This window comes from Podarcis vaucheri (genome assembly GCF_965113315.1).
Source record: "Podarcis vaucheri genome assembly, chromosome: 4".
Taxonomy (NCBI): Eukaryota; Metazoa; Chordata; class Lepidosauria; order Squamata; family Lacertidae; genus Podarcis; species Podarcis vaucheri.
Genome location: NC_138762.1, coordinates 77,039,961 through 77,058,966, shown reverse-complemented (window position 1 = coordinate 77,058,966; position 19,006 = coordinate 77,039,961). Strand labels below are relative to the sequence as shown.

At 39.4% G+C, this 19,006-nt stretch overlaps 1 protein-coding gene across 1 annotated transcript in view; it reads right to left on the bottom strand.

Moving 5' to 3' along the window:
- The window catches only part of TMEM131 (transmembrane protein 131), a 166,473-nt gene that overhangs the window by 38,788 nt on the left and 108,679 nt on the right, over positions 1 to 19,006 (bottom strand). The window contains exons 4-9 of the mRNA XM_082220003.1: positions 18,244 to 18,284; positions 7,835 to 7,903; positions 4,920 to 5,043; positions 2,921 to 3,037; positions 1,793 to 1,915; positions 1,262 to 1,342 (exon numbers count right to left, since the gene is read on the bottom strand). Coding sequence (XP_082076129.1) covers positions 1,262 to 1,342; positions 1,793 to 1,915; positions 2,921 to 3,037; positions 4,920 to 5,043; positions 7,835 to 7,903; positions 18,244 to 18,284 — 555 coding nt within the window. The remainder of the gene's footprint in view (positions 1 to 1,261; positions 1,343 to 1,792; positions 1,916 to 2,920; positions 3,038 to 4,919; positions 5,044 to 7,834; positions 7,904 to 18,243; positions 18,285 to 19,006) is intronic.

Below are 19,006 nucleotides of genomic sequence, written 5' to 3'. Positions count from 1 at the left end.
GGTAAAGGGACCCCTGACCATTAGGTCCAGTCATGACAGACTCTGGGGTTGCGGCACTCATCTCACTTTATTGGCCAAGGGAGCCGGCATACAGCTTCCGGGTCATGTGGCCAGCATGACTATGCCGCTTCTGGTGAACCAGAGCAGTGCATGGAAATGCCGTTTGCCTTCCCGCCGGAGCGATACCTATTTATCTACTTGTACTTTGACGTGCTTTCGAACTGCTAGGTTAGCAGGAGCAGGGACCAAGCAACGGGAGCTCACCCCATCGCAGGGATTTGAACCACCGACCTTCTGATCAGCAAGTCCTAGGCTCTGTGGTTTAACCCACAGCGCCACCTGCGTCCCTTCAGTAGGACTTAGTTGGATACAAAGCAAGCAGTCATCAGCAACCATCTCAAATTGCATGCAGGCACACTAGCAATTTTATACAAAAATATAAACTGGAGGATTGTCCTGGAAAATCCTAGAAAAGTTCCCTAGTATTTATATGCTACATAAAAGGTAGTTTGTGTTATATCTTCAGTCAAAACTACAACTTTTGGAATATTCTGTGGCTAGAATATTAGATAAAAAGCACACACGTGTCTAAAATCACTTGGTAAAAAGCTTATGTGCTATCAGACTTGCGATGAAATGAAACTGAAAGTGGCTAACTCACTATAGGACATAATTGTTAGGTATTTGTATACAATATTTATTTTTTTAAAAATTTATTTGCTTTTGTAACAAAAACAAAACATGTAACATCATATACATATAAGTAACTTATAATTTATAGCATTGGTTTTACTGTAGAGCATCTGTTCTTCTCTTCTTATGAATGGAATTCTCATTTTAAATTTGTTTCTGCCTTTCACCTTTTGCGTCAGTCTCTCCTTCCCCCCCCCCGCAAAGCAATTGTCCACATTTGCTGGTGTATACAATATTAACGTTACTTTGAAAATTCATTACAAGTTTGTTCCCATTCTGCTTTGAACTTTTATACTTGTCACTGGACCCTGTTGATATTTGATGCTGCACAGTTATGGTTTACTCCCTTATCTTGAATTGCTGGGCCTCCTGGCCTCATTTCAAAACAACATCCACCCTCTTATCTGTATATGGGTGCATGAGATTTCAGGATCAGCAGAGGAGAACACCATGCATCTGAGGAAGGGTGCTCTGGCCCACAACAAAAGTTTAAGCCACAACAAATATTAGTCTTTGCCAGAACTTATTAATACCTGAGTGTGAGTCAAGTAATATTTGTGCCACTCACCCATAATTTTCTTGTACCCCCTTGCTGACCAGTTGGAAGCTCTAGGTGGAGATCACCTCCACTTGAATACATTTCTACCACCTGTGAGGATAGCCAAAAATAATAATTGATAAAGTTAGAGCTCAAGTTCCAACCAGACACCCTCTCATGGTTGCCAGCTAAGGCGAAATTATTTATATTTTATTTTCTCTGTGGTAAAGACCACACATACAACATAGTCAATGAATTACTTCAAGTGTTCGAATATGTCATTTATCATTCCACCAAATAAAAAAAATAATCAAAGGATTTTATGCAAGTGAAGTTTCTGTATATGCCAAGTCAAACCTTACATGCAAACCTTTAGTTCCATGAACAAAGCTTCTCAAAACTACTACTAAGACAATTATTTTAACTTCATAACTTCACTTTACATATAACATTCCGAACTGAGGATAAATGAACAGAATCAAAGTATACAAAGAGCACCTGAAATACATTAACATTATATTTTAACAGGTAATTGTAAATATGAACAGTGCTCCTACATACCTGCAAAGGCTCACTATGGGGGTTGTGTATATTTATAATAGGAGAAAAACTGCTGTTTACTGGAACTTTTGCTCCTATAAAAGGGCGAAGTCTGTAAGGGTTTGGTACTCCTACACCAAATACCTGTTTAAGAAAAAGAAAACAACCTTTTAGTATCCCAGTGTGAGTAATTGTCTGCTTTCCACCTTTAAAACTCACACAATCAATGACAGCAAAGAAACACTATCTCTTTCCCAACTTGGAAGTTTACAGTTACAGTATTTTAAAGTGGTCTCATACAGTATCTATTGTTTTAGGATACAAGAAAATATATCTTTTTCTTCCTTTCAGGATCCACACGTGACAACTACAGACCAGCTTTTCTCTAAATACTTGTTTTGCAACCAGTTTTTGAACTTTTTATATGAAATGCAGATTTTCTTTAAAAAACAACTGGGTTGTTTAACTTAAGATCACTGAGTAGGACTGAGTCAAATACAACCCTTTGGATTTTTTTCTACCTCCAAACCACAGTAACTTAGAGCACTACAGGTAATAAATCATGATTATGTTCATGAATACAAAAAATGACATTCCCCCATTTTTTGTCATTCCTTTCAGTTTTCTAAAACATGTGATCTTGTTCCTGCAAAAGCTACTTTGCCATTTAAATGTCCTTCTCTTAATTTTTTTTAAAAATGATGTGGTGTGTTTAAATCAATCAACTGTATTAGATCAAGCATATTATCAACTTTCAAGTCAATCACTATTACTGTATCTCATAAATCAACAGAAGCCTGTTTTGCATTTTAATAGACAACTTGGAATCTTTGCACCTTGCAAATAGCTTGTTCATTTCTAAGCTGTAGGAGGCGCATTAATATTGTAAGACTTTTTGTAATCTCAAGTGCACGGAATATGCATAGCACAGTGACACTTATTGCAGTCGAAGGGCACCGGCGGCGGGAGGCCTCATTAGGGAAAGTGCGCCTCGGTTTAAGAATGGCTTTGGTCTAAGAACGGACTTCTGGAACGGATTAAGTTCGTAAACCGAGGTACCACTGTACATGCTGAGCACCAATCTTAATAATGTGCTTTCACTTCTGTTCTCAATCATTTAAGAAACAGTAACATGATGTTTTCTCTTACCTGGTAAGTAAATACCCCATGATTAGATGTATTAATAAATAAAGTATTTTCTACGTTCCCCACCATTCTTGCAAGAAAAACCACATCAAATGATGTGTTCCCCCCTGGAACGATTTTCTGAAAAATAAAACACCAGATATAACATGACATGTTGTTCATCTTAGAAGTGTAGTGTTTCAAATATGAGATCAGGCATTCAAACACAATTGATATGTAGAAGCTGTGTGTGAACACCCATGAGACAAGCAAGCCACGTACTATAGCCCTTTCTTTGTAAAAATCAATTTAAATAAAACTGGCATGAAAAATTGGGTTTTAGCCAAAACTTTTAAGTACCTTACAAAAGTTACTTCCAATACACTCTTTTTAATTTGGTTGATACTGCATCGAAACAAATAACTGTAAAGTACATGAAGGAAAAAAAATCTTTTTTGAACATTATAGCAATATTACTAATGTGAAAGAACCCTGAACTGCTTACTGTTTAGCTTACTAAGCACATTGCTCCAAGTGTCTCAGGTTCCACTCTAAATGCCAGATTGGAGTACATAATGTAGCTCCTACAAATTGGTGCTCTGACTCATACTTCTCAACTGGCTTTAAAACACAGAAAAATTATCTGTTGTGACTCCTCCCTGAGCAAAGTTATATAACACTTCGGGAATCTTCTATTTTCTTATAGACTGCCTTACAACACCCATAATTGCTTGAATCAATGAGCACAGAGTGACCAGAAGTTTAGGAGATACCCATAATGAAGACTTTACTATCTGAGGAAACCTTTTCAGTTTCAGAGCCACATTATAGCATTGGTAATTTTCCAGAGGTCACAAGCGAGGGTGGACATGGCTAAAAACAAAGGCAGGTAGGGTCAAAACCACATACACACCCTATCCACACAAATCTATCCATTCACACACTCCACACCTCACACACTGTCACCTCCATTATGGAAGAGTCCTACATTGATAGATTTCATTAAATATGTTAATTGCTTTAGGGAAGATGTGTGATCAGTTAAGTCTTGTATTAGGATTAAGAAGGGAGTATGAATTTACAAGCTTTCCATAATCCCTCCCCCATTCTCTCCCCTCAAATATTAAACACTTGGATTTAAGCTCAAAAGATTATTTCAAGTGGCAGTAAAGAAACACACACCCTTGCTAATTAAACATGCTTCTGAAATAACAGGACAAAGAGAAGGACCAATGATCATTTCAGTTTTCACTTAAAGCTGGTTGACACCCTGACAGTGGCAGAGAGACACGTTCTTAATTGAAATACATGTTGTTGGTTATTTGCTTTTGCAAGTGCCTTGTAAAATGCAGCCTTATTTGGAGCCTTTTTCATATATTTTAGGCACTTGGTTAGTAGGTTTTACAAAAATATGGTGAAGAAACACAATAAAAAAATACTAGTTATCTTAGCAGCTCATAGAAGCATGCACAAAAATGTCAGAATCACTTCCAAAGGGGTGGCAACCATTTACTGGCAACTACTTATGAGTGCATAAGCTCGAAGTAGCAACTCCTACTGAAAATTAATGCATCAGCGGTACTCTGCTCCAGGCTGTGTTATACCAAAAAAGAAGTTCTGATTAACTTGAAAACTCACACGTTACTTGGGGGACTTTGGTTGGTAATAGTAAAACTACTATCCTGGTATGGATTCCCCCCTCTCCCCCATGGACTAAATTCAGCTACTTCTGGTTAGAAACCATTTCTGAGCTATAGTTATCCATTTTCCATATTCTTGAGAACACCAAGGCTATGGGCCAGAGGTTCTCCACCACTGCCCTAGAATGATGAAGAAACCTCCTGACATTTACTTTTCATATAACCCCTCCACAGAGAATTGTACGTGGCATAATTTTGTTGAGCTTGAATTTAAAGAGAAGCTATTTTAGTTACTGTGATGCACTTTGAAGTAAAATCAGTTTTTGCTGAAGTGAAACCAGCTTGCAGAATAATACCAACTTTGAAAAACAGAGCTAACTTACCCTGTTTTGAAAAAACGATGCATGAAAATGTGAGGTTGTTGCAGATATTGATACTAATATAATAGTTTCTTCTGCACTTGGATTGTGCAAGTAAACCTTTTCCATTTTTGGCATCCCAACTGGCCTGTATTAAAAGAGAGTAGAAAAAGCATTTAAATTGTTTCCTTAATTGCCTACAACCACAAAATATTTATAGTTTTATGGTTGCAAGGAACAAACAGGTGCATTTTGTGAATGGCCACTGTCAATTATTGTTATTATTAAAATTTATACACTGCCCTTCATCTGAGGATCACAGGGCAATTTACAATATAAAAACACAATATAAACACCATAGTAACAAACAATAACCCCCCTCCCCACAGTTTAAAAGGCCATAGATTGTTTAATTAGCCAGGAGAAGGAGAATGGTTTTGCCTGGTGCATAAAAATATGCAACGAAGATGCCATGCATGCCTCCCTGTGGAGAGCATTCCAAAAATAGGGAGCCACCACTGCAGAAAACGCCTGTTCTTGTGTTGTTACCCTTCAGACCTCTTGCAGAGGTGGCGTATGAAGAAGGACCTCAGATCATTATCACAGGGTCCTGGTCCTGTACTCTTTCTTTGCATTTCCTTTCCTTCTGACCTTACCACTTACAATCCTCCTCCTCTACCCCACCCAAACCTGTATGTATGATACATCAGGCCAACGCAGAGGGGATGGGAAAAGCTGGGTAAACTAATCCCAAGCCTCAGAGGGCTAAGCTGGCCAGGAAGGCCTGCCAGGGACCAGCTTCTTTGTTGTTTGAGTTTATTCTAACAAGACTCCTGCCCCAGGCCTCAGACAAGCTCTGCAAGACCTGTGATACATACACACACCCATTACTCAGGATAACACTTCATGCATTTGATGAATTAGACTGTAATCCATGAACCTTATGGTGCAATACACTTGTTAGCCTTTTAAGTTGCCACAACTTCTTGTTGTGTTCCCTACAAGTGTTTGTGTCATTACTTTATTGCAAGCATATAATTATTCATGATGCAAAGTTATAATTGCTCCAATAAGCTGATAGGACTCATCAGGGCCTCAGGGATTGGAGGGTGTCAGGGTCTAGCCCTTCTCAGTAGGATACGATGTTCAGCTGTAGGTATTTTGGTGGCAAGACCCTAGTTAGGGTCTCGGCTGCCGGTTTTAGGCCTTGGTCTATAGTCTATAGTTTATCTGTGAGTCGAGGCAGCATATTGATGCACCCCCGTGTGGTGGCGTTTGCAGGGCCTGTTAAAGGGTTGATTGCGGGAGTCACTGGCCCTACAGCGGCGGCATATAGGTCAAACTCCTGGCTACGTGAAGTGGGAGGGTATGCTGTGTAAGTTTACGCTTTACAGTCCCCTCCCACAACACGTGATTGCCCTGTGTATCCTCAGCCCCTGTCGGGCATGAGCAGGATACCTTCCAAGGCCTAAGCCAAGGTTCCTACACCTGAAAATAAAGTTGTGGCCTAATTTAAACCCATACATTCTTGTCATGTCTCATCTCTTGGGGGTGTGGTGGGCACCGGGGACAGGGTTTAGCATGTGGGCTCGCAATTACTCATGATGCAAAGTTATAATTGTTCCAATAAGCTGACAGGACTATTTTTATATTGACTGTTGTTGCTTAGTTTGGCATATATATTTTATGCTAATATTTTGTACCAAGATTATAAATAAATAAATTTTGCAAAGTTATTTTTATCCTGCCTTTCAACTGACTAATGGAGTGGGCTAAGGCTGCAACTAAACAATTCTGTCTTCTGGCCTTAATCCAGAGATGTGCAGCATGCATATGCAGCAACTGTAGCACTGCTGCATTAATAACTCCAGGGAAATGCTGCACTATGACTACTGCCATTATGGCTGTATCTCCAGGCATTGAGAAACTAATGATGAGAAGAAAAGAGTGAGCGCTGTTCTGATGTTTAATTTATCAGCAGAGTAAATTAATATTCAAAAGCCAAAGTCATTCAACCTTGCACATTTTGACTATTTTATAGTCTACTTTTCATATATCCACTGTTGACAGACAACATTCCCCCACCCCAATATGGAGTTCGACTCAGCTAACCAAGCTATGTTCCTAGTAGGTCAGAAAAAAGCTTGGTTCTATCCAAGCCCCTTTCAGTTCCTGTCATACTACCAATGATGTAATCTGAAGAACAACATGGTCCAACACCCTCCACACAGTGCTCCTTATCTGGCTGCTGCGGCATGAAATAAGTTCCCCGTTGGTGCACATGAGTTGTATCTAGAGAAGGACTCACATGCCAGGGATCCCGAGAATTTAGTTTTTCCAGGGTCCCTGGAACCAGTACATTCAAGTGGTAAATAGATGGCACCAAGACTCTGCACGTACAACCTGTAGCCTAACGTGGTACTGTCCTCAAATAACTACTGTATAAACTAGTGCTGCACGGAAAGCATACACAAGGATTAACAACTTCATCCTTTGGTATTACTGGAAAATCATATTAGATTTTTGCAGTCGAAGGGCCCTTTCCTCAGTAAAGCAGACAGAAGCAGCAACAACAACAGATACTTCAATCTTTCCTCCAATTTAGACTTCATTTATTCCTCCTCTTCCACCTTCTCCCCATATGTTTCTTTTCCCTCCAAATACGAAACCATGTGGTATGGCTGAAGTACAACAGGTGCAAATTTCTGCAAGTGTGAACCATCAATACTATGCATCCACTGAGGCCTGTTACATGACTTAGCCAACACACAGAGCCCCTTATACAGAAACTATGTGATTGATGCTGGGCAGATAAGGTTCTGGGCATCTCACATTAACATATTATCAACTTTGCCTTTTTAATACATAGGTTTCTCAGACAGCTATTAACTTCCAGGTGCCTTCTATTTAGAATGCCAGGCAAAGTGTTCCCAACTTACTGCTCATGGAAATCCAGCATTGGTGGTTCAAACCGAATCGGTCTGCAATTCCCTCGATACATAGATATACTGTTGGGGGGAAATGAGAAGAGAACAAATTAAGATGACATTCAGTTTTTAATTCACGTTCAGAATCTTCCAAATGAAGTTGCTAATTAAGTTGAATGACAATCCAGGCTTGCATCCAGCAAAGTAGTCCCATTAGCCCAAGGACTGCCACTTGCACAACTGAACTTTCCTTCATGTTGCATCCCACTCCCACCAAAAATCTATTCTAGTTTTTCTCAGCCCTCAGGATCAGTTCAGGGCAGTTCAAAAAAGGGTACCCAAACACCTGTATATCACAATGGCTTTTTAGTATTAGCAATTGTAATGAGAATCTGCCTTAGATAGGCTGGAGAACTATTACAAATGTTCTTATTATACATGAATGACTAACTGTGCAATCCTAACCATATCTATTCAGTGGTTAGGTCCTATTAAATTCTTTAGGCTTTACTCCCAGATTAATTGGGAATAGGATTGTAAACCTTAGCTACAACTAAACTTGAGAGAAAGCCTATGCTGAAATATAAGATAAATTAAAGCCGTCAGCTGTAGTGTATCTTACGTGGGTCCCCAGGGTGATTACTTTCTTAAAAAGCAATGGGGAAAAATCACCCTCAATCCAGTGGATTTAAACTACAATCCAGTATCAATTATCTCATTCCTGGGCAAGGAGACAGAACAGGTGGTGGAATCTGAACTCCAGACAAACCTGAACAGTGATTATTTAGACCCATTCTCGTTGCCAGCTTGGTGTTGGGGACAGAAACAGCCTTTGTTGCTCTGGTGGGTGAATGGTACTGGCAAGTAGATAAGGGAAGTGAAACTCTGTCAGCTCTTTTGGATCTCCCAAGCGACCACAGTATTACTCTGGGTCACCTTTCCAGAGATGAACTCTGTTATGTGCCTAGCATGTTTTCTGGAGGTCCCAAAATGTAGTGCTATGGGACTCCTGTTCCATCCATTGGACTTTTGCCTATGGGATGTTACAAGGTTCCATTTTGTGTCTCATGCTGTTTAACATTTTCTTGAAAACAGTGGGAAGGGTCATCTGGGAGTATGTGCTGAAGTGTCATCAATATGCTGATGACATTCCCTTATATCTTTCATTTTAAGTGTCTAATTCTAGAAAGGCGGTCTAAAATATTTTAAATGACCAGTATTTCGAACACCACAATATTTTTTTGGTTTCTCAAAAATCCAGGGCAGCAGCAGGCACCCCTGCTAGTATAGAATATAACCAAGTCTCCATTAATATATATTATTTATAAGCAGCAATGCTGAGATGGGAGATAAAACAGTAAGTTGAAATCTTTTTTAAAAATGAAATCCTTCCTTTCAAGCCCTATCTGCAAAGTAAATATGTTTACACAAACCAAAGGACATCAAGTTCTTTGAAATGTATTATTAGGTCACCAAATACCACTGAAACCACTGTGTATTAATGGAGTTGATAACCTCTAGACTCTAATCTAGCTAAATTTGAGATGTGTTTGGTAGAAGCTGCTATCTTCAATTTAAAAAGATTATGAATATAGACTTCAATGGCTTTGTTAGCATTATATTAAGGTATTTTAAACCAGGATGCTTTTAAGGGAATCCTAATATAACTGAAATGTTAACCTTTTAAACTGAAAATATCATACTATTTTCACATCAATTTTACAGTGTTGTAAAAAAAATCCATTTATGAAAGGTATATTTTCATAAAATTGATCTAGTGATGTAATGAATGGATATGATACCAGACAAATGTGTCCATTTTAAGGTTTTAATTAACTTTTGGAGTTAACTATACTTTGAAATTTCTATACCTCTAATAAATAAATATTATCTATCTAAAAATAAATTTAGGCATACCACCCAATGCACAGATTCTTGGACATGCTAAAGTTTTCAGTGCTATTCCACCGACACTCCTAAATTTTAAACAATGTAAGGGAAACTTACAATGCTTGAACTGACTATTCATTGTAAAAAAATTATAAGTCCTCCAATAAAAAATATTTCCATGTACCTTTATTTTGTTTGAATATTACATTTAAACCACATCACATATGTTTCATGAATTCCCCCCCTTGCCTCACAAAAGTATTTAAGTTCTAACATTTTAAGTTATTCAAAAGGCTTTGGCAACATGCTAAATTAACATGGCATACTCTTCAAAGTTTGCTTACTAAATAAGTCAAACAAGCAAACAAAACCAAATCCTAATCAATTTAGGGCACTAGAAAATCTAACCAAAACCTGACAACACTCATTTTTATCTATCCTGCATTGTGCTTGAAAGTTTCATAACCAAGCAACAGATAGGGACCAACCCCAAAAGAGCTTTCAAGCAAAATATGTGAGACATGAGCAAGTTAAACTGTCTTCAGCTTTAAGTGTGAAAACTTGCTATTGCAAACTTGGAGCAATAAAGTGTACTAATAACTTTGAATAAAATAAAAACATACAGTATATTCCTCCCACTTTGGAAGTGGAAGATTAAGTCTTGATCAATGCTAACAGCATAACTACATTCCAACCATAATATACTTAAGAACCTACGCAACAAAAAACACAACACAAGGTCACAAACAAGCTCAACAGAATTATGCAACCCCTGAATTGGTAGGCACAAGGACATCATGGTAGCTTTCAGATTTATTCAACTTAAGGTTAGAATTCTGAAGACAATTTCAGGCTCTGCTAGAAAACACTCAAAGTAATTTATGCTGCAAACCCTTCTTGAAAATTTCTAGACCCTTTCCATTTCAAAACTATAACTTATCATAGGCAACTGGAAGCAGCAACGATGCAAAAATACAAAATATCTGAGAGTAATTATTTTCATCAGAAGCAGCTGAGGTTAACTTTTTGTCCTTAAATGGCAAACTCCTGCTGGTGCCCAAGTAAATGATCACACCTTCACTGATAAAATATTCACTCTTTTCCTGTTTCTGCTCTGCACAGAGAAGGATGTAGAGGTGTGTGGGTGTGGGTGTGTATTCAAGTTTAGAAACTAAGATTACATTATTGACATTTAAGGTTTAAAATGAACACAGTCTTGCTTAGTTACCAAAGAACTTCTGTACTGCTTGTGTCTAGTCCTATCGGGCTGTTCATAATAATAATAAAAAATATTTACCAATATCTGAATTGCCTTTTCCGTCATGATCTAAGCCACGGGTGTCAAACACAAGGCCCGCGGGCCAAATCCGGCCCGCCAGACCTCGTCAGGTGGCCCGTGTAGCCGCCGTTGTCGCTGCTGTTCTCGCTCGGGGCGGGACTTAGCGCACCGCTTGGGATGGCGGCGTAGACCTGCCTGCAGTCCCGCGACGGCAGGCAGCTCTGTGCCGCCATCCCGAGCTGCGCTGGTCCCGGGACCGCAGGCAGCTCTGCACGGCCACCGGGAGCGGGGCGGAGCTTCTCCCCCGGCTCCCGGTGGCCGGGCAGAGCTGCGCTGGTCCCGGGACTGCAGGCAGCTCTGCGCAACCCTCGGAGCCGGTCTCCCGAGGGTTGCGCAGAGCTTCCTGAAGCCTGGAGAGGGGTTGGTGCGCACCGACCCCCCTCGCTCTCCAGGCTTCAGCGAAAGCCTGCATTCGCCCCATAAGAGGCAGGCACATTTCCCCTTCATTTTTGGAGGGGGAAAAGTGCGTCTTATGGGGCGAAAAATACGGTAAATGTCAAAGCCCATCAACTTCGGGGGTCTCAGCCTGCTCAAATATTTTAGGCCGATACAACCGGCCCTTTGAGGGTGACCAAACTGCTGATGCGGCCCCCGATGAATTTGAGTTTGACCCCCCTGATCTAAGCTATGGGGAGTTTCAAAGAAGTCTAGTACAGAAATAACAATCTTATTACACCACAGGAGAGACTGCAGGCTGACTAGCAGATGCCCTAAGCTATACAAATATTTTACTTTATTGTTAAATTTATTCTAGTAATTGTACTATTGTTTGGAGCTTAGTGGCTAATATGCAACTGGAACAACAAGTGGACCCTTTGATATTTGTTAGAAAAAAAGAAATATGATGAGAGAATCTCACATAGCAGATAATAGTTTTCTGCCTTACTTTCCATTTTTCAAGGTTTATGTCTAGGAGTGTCTGCAACTTAGGCAAAGGCACAGTGTGTCTAGATCACGTACTTTAACTACAAACTTAAAAATCCACTCTTAACGAGCAGACATAGCACAGGTAATAACATTTGGATCAAACAGAAAAGGCCTATAAGCAGAAGTTTATGCAAGGTGCCGTCTTGTCCCAGACCTGCATATCATATCAGTAACATGCTGTAACTACTTGCAACACACACACACACACAAATACTGCTTAATTACTGCATGTAGATTACTGGGGAATTTTTACCCCCAAAATCAAATTATTACCACCTCCAGTCTTTAAGAAAATTATAGACTATTATAGGAGCAACTGTGTGTGTTAGGGGGGAGGAACTGCATTCCTTGTGCTGAACAAGTCTTTTAAAGCCATGTTAAGGCATCTGTTCAGTGCAAACTTACGGAAGTCCCCACCTAGCACTGACTCAGCATATGCCTGCAGCACTCAAAGGTGTATTCAAGCACCTTCAGTCATAACTTTTGTTTACCTGGCCTATTAACAACGAACAGATAGTTCCATGAATGAATGCTTCATTAAAGGTACAGTCAGCCTTCCCACCCTGAGCAAAGTTATCCAAGATCTGAACTTGGGAACTCTTCTACCCGAAGAGAGGATCATACCCTAGTCTAGAAGTGGAGAAATTTGTTTTCCCCCCCGAGGGCCAAATCCCCTTGGACACTACATGCCTGCACTGGACAGGTTGCTGTGGAAGGGACAGGTTACTCTTACCAGAGGTCTGAACTGATTGCTTACAGAGGGTTCCCCTCTCTCCTCTCACCATTCCATGCATCTGACGATGGCTGCAGGTTGTGAATCTCTTCTCTACACTATCCAGCCAATGTAGAAACCCAGGCAACTTTATACCAAATCAGATTTTTGGCCCATTTAGCTCACTATTGCCTACTATACTGACTGGAACACCTATCCAGGGTTATGTATGTATGTATGAAAATATATATGGGGCAAGACAAGTAAACTGATCACAAGCTGCTAAGGGGTTTGAATACTGCTAATAAACTTGGAACTTGGCCCTGTAACAAACTGGCAGCCAATGCAGATATTTGAGCAGAGGAATAATAGGAACTTGCTCCTGAGAATAATCATACTGCAGCATTCTGTACTAACTGCAGTTTCAGGACCAAGTGCAAGGAAAGTCCCACACTGCTGTAATCCAGCCTTTAAATTACCAATTTCTGGACTACTGTGATCAAGCTATCAGGTCCAGTTGTTGTACTAGCTGAAATAATAAAAAGTGCTCCAGGAAGACTTGCAGACTGCATACCTGTTCTTTAAGAGGGAGTGCAGCTCTGTCTAGGGCAAGCAGCTGGCCAATTTTTCAGATATGAGAACCACTCGCCCACAGAGCCTCTGTCTTGCCAGGATTCAAGCTCAGCTTAATTTCCTGCATCCAGGTAATGTTCCAGAGTCTGCATGATCTCTCTTGATTCAGATGTTATGGAGAAATAGCACTGAATCTTGTCAGCATACCAATGGCACCTTGCCCCAAATATCCTAATCATGGTTGCCAATGACTACATATGAATGTTAAAAACATTGGAAATAAAACACGGCCTGTGGTATTTCACAGCATAACTGTCAAGGGGTTGAAAACCACACTCCCATTGCTGCTTCTTGGGATCTGTTATTTACTGACTATACACTACAGTATATCTCACTAAAACAGGGCCCAACATACGGGGATCAACATAGGTGAACACACATCTCCCAAATTGATTGTAGCTTTGTGATGACCAATTATAATTAGCAAATAAATTGGACTGTCTAACACAGTAGTGGAGAATCTCTGGCAGCCAGGTTTTTCCATTTGGTCTGTGAGGCAGTTTTGGCCAACTAATGCCCACCTACATACACCTGATGTCAGATATGAGGCAGGTAAAGTCACAGCTGGGCCAAAAAGTACCGTATGTATCGCTCTTTAAGATGCACTTTTTCCCTCCTAAAAAGTAAGGGGAAATGTGTGCGCGTCTTATGGAGCGAATGCAGGCTGCACAGCTATCGCTGAAGCCAGAACAGCAAGAGGGAGAGCTGCGCAGCGCCTCTTGTTCTGATGCCTTAGCCTGATCCTCCCTCCTCCTTCCTCTTCAACAACATTTGATTCAGAATTTTTTTTCTTGTTTTCCTCCTCTAAAAACTAGGTGCGTCTTATGTCAGGTGCATCTTATAGAGCGAAAAATACAGTAGTTTGAAGTCTCTGAAAATCAGCTGGTTGTCTGTTCTTACAGGGAGCCCTGAGTGGCACTTCAAAGTACTATCTTTTTTTAAAAAAAAGTTTTAATTTTTTGTAATACACAAAGAAAAAGGAAAAAAACCCATTACATCTATACCATACAAAACCAAATAGACTAAATACAAACCGACTCAAAGACACAAATGACTTTCCATCTACTCCTTAATGCAGATACACAAACTTGTTGCTGATACAAACTATTATCATAATTTAACTGCATCTTAATTTATCTTAGGTCTCACATCATTCTTAAAGCTACTACTGAAGTTAATCAAATGCTGCAACAGAGTTTAAGCTACTGTAATTATTTTTCAAATATATTTTGAAGCCTTCCCATTTAGATACAAATACCTGTTTTGGTTTGTTCTTTATTTTTTCAGACAAACTAGTTCCGCATATTCAATCAATCTTTGAATCCATTTCAAAGTACTACCAGGTGATTGTTGGGGCTTCCAAATGCCAAAAATTGCAAGGGTCATAAATACCAATACCATTGTGATGTCCGATGACTGAGAGGTGATTGGCCATGCCCATCTGTCAGACTTGGCCACGCAGAGTAGGGGAGATAAAGTTCTGCCTCGCTGGTCACATCCATTTCCCCACCCTTGGCCTAATGAGTGACAGAAGGGATGAGGATTCCCCTCAATTAGACCTTTCATCATATCTGAGATAGTGGGTTCCTTACAACTCACAGTAGGCCTGGCCTTAGGGAAGCAGGAAGACAACAGCTGTGGTAATTGTTTATGATACTACTGATGACGCAAATTTATCTCAACTCATCCACTATATATATTTTTAGGCACTGCCATTGTAAATTTATCATGCTATTTGTTCTTTGACCTGTAATTAACTTTTCTCTTGATGTTTCCAAAGACTCTTTCGGATGCCAAGGCAGTGGCATCCCAATTGTACAAACAGTAACTTCACAGGCAATTCTATATATGCCCACTCAAAACTATGCCTCATTAAGTGCAATTGGACTTATACCTAGGTGAGTATAGGTTTGTCATCTTAGGCTCTTAAAATATTGAATACCTTTAGATCAAGTACTCCATAGTGCCATTCCTTGCATTTTTAGTATCAATTACCAGTAGCTTCACAACAATTTGCATAGATTCAATGACCTGACAGTACTTCCTCTTTTATTGTTTAGCAAATATTCAACAGAAGTAACTGAAAATTTACTATTCTTAAAATAACATTTGATGCAAATGGAGAGGTTAAGATATCATGTTGAGTGACTGAATGCTTCTGGTTTCTGTTTGGTTTTTGGAAACTAGTGTTCATATGTCCTCTTGTAAAATTAAATCTGGCATTTCAAAAGTAGAGTAGAAAGTGAGGGTAGCAGCTAAGCTAACATTTATATATCTATGTAAAAACCAAATGAATGTTCAAATGCATTATCTAGCTGTTTCCTCTGATGCCTTTAAATGACCTGACAGTTTCATTATGCTACTTCAGCTTAGACAAAACAGCTAAAATGTTTTACAAATTTCCACTTTAATTTGAAGGATTCCAGCATGCTATGCATACTCTCAGTGCCTAAAACAAAGATATCTATATACCCATAAATAAGGTAAAAAAACCAACTACAATCTTGCAACTGCAATCTTCCAACTACAATAGGAACATTTCTTTTTTAATTCCATGCTTTGTGTCTTTGACTCTTCAACTCCTTATTGTGGTTTTTTAGACTTTTTTATATATAGCAAATGGTCCCTAAGTTAACTAAATAAATAATAAGTACAGGAAGACTACTTGAAAGTAGCTTTACAACTACTGTAGATGCGCTAGTGATTAGCTAGCAAAAAATACATGTGAGATGCAGACAGGAATTTCCAGTGCTAAGGAGAGAAGCATATATGAATTTCACCCAAAGAGAAAAGCATATATGAATTTCATCTCTGTTACTCTGCACACCTCTCCTCCAACAGCCTTTCAGTCATGAATTATCACTCTCCTGGGCATTATGATGCCATAGCTAATTGTTACTATTGTCTGGAACACACCAAAACTAGTGTCCATATAGCTGGTTGTATCACTTGCAACACAGCAAAGCTGAAAACCACAGGCTTTTTCTAATATGAACTGATAGGAAGGAAAGTTTGGATATTGTGAATCATGTCATTTCATTGGACTAAATACTACTGAGGTCATTATCCTCCTAACGTACAATTTTAAGCCTTTACAAATGGCAAAATGGCAACACCATTGCTAAGCTAGTGTGTGATCCAGCTGCACCTACTGACAAGTGGCTCTTAATTGGGCACAGTGACATTTACATAACAAGCAGCTGTACTCAACACACATTACCCTTTTTAAAGAAAGATATGTAAATGTTTTTATTGTAATGTGGTGCTCTGTCTCTTTTTAGAACTGAACTGTCAGATAAGCAGCTTTCGACTAACCCCTGTCTAGGTCCACTGAGGGGTGCCCCCTTTTCCTATTGGCTGTTTTAGCTTTTTTAAGAAAACTGGAGACTTAGGGGAGTTAAAGAAGAAAAAAAGATTTTACAGTATTTTACAACAAAATTGGTAAAACAGAAGATGTGTCAGGAGACAGTTACTGTTTCTTGAAAGAATTCTATCATCTATCTGTCTGTCTGTCTGTCTGTCTGTCTATAAACTTTGGTGGATGTTACAGGCTTCTCAGCAAGATGGTAAATGCACAGCGTATATTCAGTTCCTTAAGCTAAGCTAACCTCAGAGATGTTACAGTTTATGCTCCCGATTGAAGTGCAGAATGTTTGAGGACCGAACATTCGCAGGGAAACCAAAATGCTTGTTTACAAAGCTATTGTACTACTAACTTTACTGTATGCTTAAACACGGACCACTTATAAATCTCCAACTCCTCAAAATATTCCATCAACAGTGTCTCTGAAAAAAATTACACATCACTTGGGAAGATAGGCGAACTAATGCCAGTGTACTGGAAGAAGCAAAGATCACCAGTGTCGAAGCAATGATTCTTCAACATCAACTTCGTTGGATTGGTCATGTTGTTTGGATGCCTGATTATTATCTTCCAAAGCAACTACTCTATTCCCAGCTTAAGAATGGAAAGCAAAATACCAACAAAAGAGGTTTAAAGAGTGATCTCCAGCCCAGCACTGTGCAAGCTACACCACTCTGGTAGAATTTCACCACACGGCACCAACAGACTCTGGTCTACCTGAGCTGTCCATTAGACCCACATTTTACAGACATCCTGTCAAATAAAATGGCATCTACAAGGAGAAGCACAGTTCCAAATAACACTCCACCATCAGGTGAATATCCTTGTACTTTCTGCCTTGCTCATGGGAGAGATGACACCTCTGTTTTCTTCATTTTCCATGGAGGAAAGGAGAAGTGATTTCTCTCTCTTCCCTACAGGACTTTTGCAGAAGACAGAAGCAGTTAACATATCTTCTACAAGAGCCCATCTCTAGCCCAATTGCAAACATCCCCCCTTTCCAAAGTTTTCGGCATGATTCTGGACTTGTAGAAGGGAGAAATCCATGATAACACGCCCCCCCCAATACGGTTATCCAGAAATTGTGGCTAACTGGGCTGGAGAGATTTTAAATGATAGAAACCTATGTAATTATTTGATATTCCCATGATTGTCTGGATACCTTCATGGCTTTCAAGATTACCAAGGCCAGTTCATATGATCACATGAGGAGGTAGTTAAATGTCTTTAATATAAGACTTGACAACCTTGCCTCTACCAACAAGGCACCATGTTCAGGAGATGAGAAAAGTATCATCAATAGCTACTCTGTAAATGCCATTTCATACGAACGATCACGTATCAATGTATACATATACTGACAATTGTGATTATCCTCTGAGCACTGAATTAAAAGGTGGAATAGCAATCCTCTAAATAAATAAAATAATTTCCTTGGATTAAGCAAACAATGTTAATAGTTTGGTTCACCGAAACAGTCAAACATTTTCAAATTATAAGATAATTTTAAGCATTGTTTGGAATTAAAGGAAACAATGGACTGTGGAAAATCTTACCTTTTCTGCTGATATGAACTGAGGCCAATCGTTGTCTCAGTCTGAAAAGAAAAGAATAGCAAATTTCAGCAACAAAGTATGTTCCTTGAAAATTTATTGATAAGCAATCAGAATACACAGTAGCTTCCGTAAATCTCAAATCCAACTCTTTAAGAGTGCAATCCTAACTGTGTTTCTCTTCAGAAATAAGTCCTATTGAATTCAATGGGGCTTACTCTCAAGTAACTGGAGGTAGGATTGCAGCCCAAAATATCAGCTTCAAGGAGTCTTATAAAGAAGCACTACTGCCCAGTTTATCATATGATAATTTACAGAACAGTTCTATGCATCTTTACACAGATGCAGTGCTTTTTTCTGGGGGGGAGGGGTGCAGCGATACGCATACCCCTAAACATTTTGTGATCTTTGTACTTTTTACTGTATTTATTTCCCCCGACTTGAACTATAAAATGGTGATTTTCTTGAGGCAAAATGAGAGTACCCCTAAACATTTTTTAGAAAAAAAGCACTGCTCAGATGTAGTATAGAAGTAGGGAAGTTCAATAAAACTTACTCCCAAGTGCACTACCACTAATGTCAGGCCATTGGCCCATTCAAATTTTCCACTTCAAATAACAAGTTGAAAAACCTACTTGAGAATTATTTCCTAAGTAAGTATAGTAGCATAACTTTTAAGAGACAAGCTAATGTGTGTTTGATTAATTTAATCTTTTATCCCTCATTGTGTCTCAGCTGCCCTGCATAGATATGTACACACAGGTCC